Source organism: Otolemur garnettii, unplaced genomic scaffold (assembly GCF_000181295.1).
Source record: "Otolemur garnettii isolate 467f Iridium unplaced genomic scaffold, OtoGar3 scaffold00014, whole genome shotgun sequence".
Lineage (NCBI taxonomy): Eukaryota > Metazoa > Chordata > Mammalia > Primates > Galagidae > Otolemur > Otolemur garnettii.
This window is the reverse complement of record NW_003852409.1, coordinates 19,430,977-19,436,976: the sequence shown is the minus strand read 5'-3', so window position 1 is coordinate 19,436,976 and position 6,000 is coordinate 19,430,977. Positions and strand designations below refer to the sequence as shown.

The 6,000-nt window shown below is 44.9% G+C and overlaps 1 protein-coding gene across 1 annotated transcript in view; it reads right to left on the bottom strand.

Moving 5' to 3' along the window:
* PAPPA (pappalysin 1) overlaps window positions 1-6,000 on the bottom strand; it is a 282,674-nt gene that overhangs the window by 93,286 nt on the left and 183,388 nt on the right. Inside the window, exon 11 of the mRNA XM_012802324.1 lies at window positions 2,639-2,832. Coding sequence (XP_012657778.1) covers window positions 2,639-2,832 — 194 coding nt within the window. The remainder of the gene's footprint in view (window positions 1-2,638; window positions 2,833-6,000) is intronic.

Sequence of the window (6,000 nt, the reverse complement as noted above, 5' to 3'; positions counted from 1 at the left end):
GCGGGCTGGGGATTCAGACCCGCCACCTTAGGTGTATGTGGCTGGTGCCTTAGCCACTTGAGCCACAGGCGCTGAGCCTCTGAGTCCATTTCTAAAAGCCTCCCAGCTCTTCCTCTCAAGCTATCAAAATCTTCACTGGAGGCCCTGACAGGGTGAAAATTAACTACCAGTCTCCTGTAATCGCCGTGCAAGGTAATGAAGGGCATGGTTATGCTTCCTCCTCACCCTCTGTCGTCAGGAGGGAGCTACGTTTGCACCTCCGGAATAGCCTGTACCTTGAATCACACACAGGCTGTGTGTGTCAGTGTGAGTGTGCATGCGTGTATGTGTGTAACCACATGTGGTGGTCAGGGGTGTGTGTGTGTGTGCGAGAATCACTTCCAGCTATTTGCTTTCAGATGAGGAATTCAGGAGACTTTTGTTCTGCCTGGCTCTGCCTGGCCCTACACCCAGCCTGCACACATGTCCCCTCCTCTGACCCTGTATTCTCCAGTGAGCTGATCTCATTATGGCAAATTTAGTTACAGCTGAAGTCTCCTTGTAACAAAGATTATGTCCAAGCCCAGAGTAATGGAACCTAGTCGATTTCATTAAAATAAAATTGGTTACAATGAATAATTCAATAGGATGATTTTGTTTCCTCATCTCCTCTTTGTAGATCGAAGAGCTAGTATTTATAATGATTTCTTTTTAAATTGGACTTTTGTTTAGGAAAAGACAATCAGCCATAATTTCTGACAGCCCCCACCTTACAAGATCGGAATGATTGTCCCAGGAAGCTGCTTTCAAATGCTAAGACTAAAACATCCTTTCTTTCTCTTTCTCACATTAGCAGCAATAGCCTTTGGGTGGTTTCTAAGCACTGCTGCCTCACCTCTTGTCCCTCTGAGGTTCTGAGAGGGTTAACAATTCTCTTGTTTGAGTGATGCTTTTTGAATACTTCTAGGAACTGGGTGCTAGTGCTAAATTTGGAATTCCTGGTTCTCATGCTGTCCTCAGCCCTGTTGTTCCAAAGCAGGGCATGCAAGAAGAGGGGACAGAGATAAATGAAGATCAGATCTACTCTCGACGAGCGCCAGCCTAATGGAGAAGCCAGACACACAAACAGATACTTAGTGTTCAGCCTGATAAATGCAGCCACGCAGATGAGTTCACCAAGTGCAGACGCCACTCCGGGGCAGGACAAGCTCTCACCATTCATGTGTGCATCATTCATTCAACCTCTCATTCATTCAGGAGGCGGACATGGTACAGGAGGAGAGGCATCAGCAAATGCCATGTCCCCATTTCTTTACACTCTCCTAGAAGTCTTCAAGATTAAACACAGACAGGCAGGGTGAGGTGGTGGCTCATGCCTAGAACTTCAGGAGGCCAAAGCAGCAGGATTGCTTGAGGCCAGGAGTTTGGGACCAGCCTGAGCAAGAGGAGGAGCCTGTTTCTACAAAAAAAAAAATGTAAAAAATTACTTGGGAATAGTGGCATACACTTGTAGTCCCAGCTATTTGGGAGGCTGAGGTAGGAGGATCACTTAAGCCCAGGACTTAGAGGCTGCAGTGAACTGTGATGATCCCACTGCACTCTAGCTGGGGCAATAAAGGGAGACTGTCTCAAAAAAATAAACACAAATGAATCAGTGAAAGATCTAATAATGTAAACACAAGGAAAGAAATGAATGGAGAGATGATCAAATAAAAGCTATTGTTAAGAAATGAACTGGTGCTATCTTGCACCTCCCCCAGTGATTCCTCCCTCGGTCCCAGAAAATGTATCACTCTTTCATCTCAAAGCCAGACCTACCCCATTGAACCTGCATCAAGGAGGCAAAATGAGAGAGGAGTGTGGAGAATAATGGCTCATTTGCAAGGCCAGGAGGCAGACTGGTCTCAGAGTCGGCCACTAGGCCAGACAGGCAGAAGCACTGCGTCATGTCTCTGGGAAATGGGAGTCTCTGAAGAAAGCAGGTGCTTGCCTGGCAGGATAATTGGAAAGGGAGCTCTGGGGACAGCATGGCCATCCCTAGAATCACATAAACTCTGGTAGCCCCAAAACTCTAGCTCCCTCAGCTAAGCTGTCAGTCCCCTTGGGAAGAGCTTTGGCACATAAATAGTGCAGTAGGGGACTGCAGAATGAGTCACAGCTTCTTAGAACTGGGAAGAGCCTTGGAGATCACCAGACTCAAACACTGTCTGCTTTAAGAGTGAGGAAAATATGGGGCCCAGAGAAATGGTGAATCTAGTCTAGGACCACATAACAAGTAACGGGAGGGTTACCGTTAATTCAGGGAACACACAATTTGGCACCCCCCAAAAGTGGGACTTTACAGTGAATTTATTCTAACCTTTTTGAATTCCAGTGGTATATCCAAAATGGAGTTATTTCCCCAAATACGAATGATAGCAGGCAGGAAATGAAAAAGATTGTCACCACCCCTACATGCTCACATTCCTTGCCTCAAGGCACTTGCCCATTTTGTACCAAATGGCACACAGAGAACTTACAAGCCCTAACATTGCATTTGGCTACAGATATGCTCCTGTGGCCACACTGGATGGCACTGCCTTTGCAGTGGGCAGCTTCGAGAGGCACAGCAGAGATTCCAAATGTCGACAGGAAACGCTGCATATGGCTGGGATGTTACCTGTGATGCTGCTGGCTGTCCAATGACAACCCAGCCTGGGCATTGCTGGTCTTGATGGGATACTGACACATTGGATGCCCACTGGTCCAGGAACCCCTGTGGCGTGTAGACACCACAGTCTTTAATGCTGGTTTTTCGTTCAAACTCCTCACATACTCCATCACCATCATGGAAATAGCACCGGCTGGGTTCCTCTGCAGGAGATAACAGACACAGAAGGGGAGAGATTAGATAAATATTTGTGCTTTGGCCTCAGCATTCATCAGCGACTGTGGAATCAGACAACCTAAGCCATCAGCACTGCCAAGCCCATCATTGTTAGTCACAATGGAATATTACCCCCCCCCCCAAAAAAAGAAGGCCATCCTGTCCCATATGCAACAACATGGATGACCCTGGAGGACATTATGCCAAGTCAAACAAGCCAGCTGCAGGCCAAATCTGTCTGATTCCGCTCAGGAAGAAAGGGGAAAGGGGAAGCGGCTGTTCAATGAGTATGAAGATTCAATTATGCAAGATAAAAACATTCTCGAAATCCACTATCTGACACTGTGCTCCAGGTTATCCACACCGTACAGTATGCTTAAAATATGTTACGAAGGCAGCTCTCATATCCTGCGCTTGTCTGTCATAGCACAAAGAAAAAATTCACAAATAGTTCCAATCTTCATTACCCCAAGTGAGCCTCTCAACAACATTGTGCAGAAGGTGCTGGTATTTTGATCTTCCAAATGAGGAAACTGAGATCTTCTGTGTCTTTAATAATTTTCCCCAAGTTTTGCAGTATGTTAACACCAGATGTGGGTCCAACTCTGGCACTCACTTTCTATGTTCTGAGTACATCATCTGACACCACGGAACATCACAGTTGCAAAGTAAGGCTTATTTAACTCCAAGAGGATTTCAGTTTAGCACACAAAAATGAGCTAATCCACAGGAGAAATCAGCTTCAGGCCTGGCTCTGAAACTAAAGTGCTCTGTTGCTTTGAATAAGTCTCTTTCCCTCTCTGGGCTCAGTCAGGACAGAGAAGGGGGTCAGACTAGGAGGACTCCAAGAATCTTTCCCGTCTAATGCTCTCGTCTTCTAAGGGTTTCTCAGAAGTTTCAGCTAAAGACAAAGAGACTTCTCTAGATCTTGTGTCATCCAGACCACAGCAAGTATTTCTGCTTGTCCTGATGACAGCTGTAGCTTGGCTGCCATGATGCTCACTTAGCTGCAAGGACAAAGATCACAGGAGCACAAAGGCTGCAGCAGGAGGCCATCTAAGCAGGTGTGACCTATGCATGTTTCTTGATGTTTAACACAGAGCAGTACAAGAAGAAACCTAGATGTGGCCATCCAAAATAGATCATCCTATCTATCTTTTAATAACTCTAATATCAGCTCTTCTCTGCTTTTTTCCCAACTTTTCTAGGCAACGCTAAATACCCCCTCCTGTATGGCGCTTGTTGTATAAAGATCCATACTTTAACACTTACCACACTGTGCTGCTCTTAAGTTTCCATGTTGCAGCTCATCTGAAAAATTCTCAGCTCCCCGAAATGTTATCCCTATGTAGTATCTTAGGCTTGTTGTGTAATTTATCGTCTAAACTACAGCACTGGAGAGTGATAGTGGTGTTATTAAAAATTGCGTCCAGTCAACAGGCAAATATCCTGAGAAAATCTGAGTATCTCAGGCAAATCAGACTGAGGAATCACCCTAAGAATCCTGCAGAATCTAGAATATCCTTCTTCAAAAGAATGGAGTGAAGCTCTGAGCAGGGCATGGAATTTAGGGCCAAAGACCAGGGTTTAACTTCTGTGTCTTATAGTAACTAGGTAATTTTGCACAAGCAGCTTCCCTTTTCAGCTCCCAGCTCCCCACTTGTACTGAAGGAATTACAGTCCTAGCCAGGATAACCATAGCACTCATAGGAAATGAGCATAAATGTGCTTTGTGGATTCTAAAATAATCGTGAAGAGAAAAAATACTCTCGTTTTAAAGGGTTGATTTGTTCCTGAGTGGCTGAATTAAATCAGCTTATGAAATCAGTACTCACTTGAAGCAATTTCAAGCCACATTCCCTTAGCTAGAAGGAGCCTGGGTCAAGGAGAAATCAGACTTGGATTTCTATGATGCTGACTGTCCGGAAAAGGAGTCATTGAATTCAGGGGCAGCAGAATGTTGAGCCCCTTCCAAGTTCTAAAATCCTTTGTTTATTTCTGCAAACAGTTTACGTAGTGAAATACTATCAAAAGAGCCAGAATAAATCAATTCATTATAATTCAATTATTTAAGGATGGACGTAAGCCAGCTGAGGACTCCAGTGACCAGTAGCATGCCTAGCAGTTTGACCATGAAAAGAATACAGGCTCAGCACTTCTCAGTAGCTCCAACCTCTTGGCGAACTTGGCCAACTTACATATAACATGACTTAGGCCCAACTCAAGAACGACCAGCCATCTATCCAGACTTTACTGTTTAGAAATCCAATCAAGGGAACTGCAAAGAGCATTTTGACATTAGATGAAGGTATGTTCAGATCCTGAGTCTGCTACACGTAAGCTGTGCAGGACCTAAATAAAATAACCCAACTTCTCTAACCTTCATTTTCCTCCTTAAAAAAGAAAATGGAGGCAATGATATTTGTCTAGTATTATTGCCGTGATTGCAAAAAAAAAAAAAAAAAAAAAATTAGGTGTGCAAAGGCAGCTCCTTCACCCATTTTATGCAATGGAAAACTTAGAGCTAGAGGGGGAACATCCAGGTCCCAGACAGAGTTGGCAGCAGAGCAAGAAGTCAGAGCTGGGCCTCCTCATACCCCGCAGGGAAATCTCCCCCTACACACAGAATCTGCATAGTGATGAAAACACAACCTCTGGAGAATAAGAGTGTGGGGTTGTCTGACCCTTGGCACCATTCTCTCCCCCTCCCATATAAAGACAAATAAGGTAAGAATATAGTAAGATTTATTCTCTAAGATGACTTAATTCACTTCCTTGGGCGGGGGTGGGGGGACTCTCAGAATGGCAGGAATTGGGGCTAGAGTTGAGTTCCCATAAAGGCTAATTTCTTCCTGATTTTGTTTAAGTCCACAAGAAATCTGTGTGCTCGAAATCAGCAGAGCCTGAGAGTGGAGGAGAGACAGAGATAGACGTAGGTAGGTGAGTAGGTTTGCAGATAGGTAGATAGGTTAAAAGGGAGAAAAGAAATGGTGTGAGAATTCCAGAGAAAGGGAAGCTATGGAGACGCCTGGTTTCTTCCCCAAGATTCTGCTGACAAAGCTCTTGTGAGTCCCTTTTTAAAATAACATCCTTGGATTCTGCTATTCAGTTTCTGCTGCTACTGGTGTCCCCGGGGCCCGTCAGCTACATCTGCC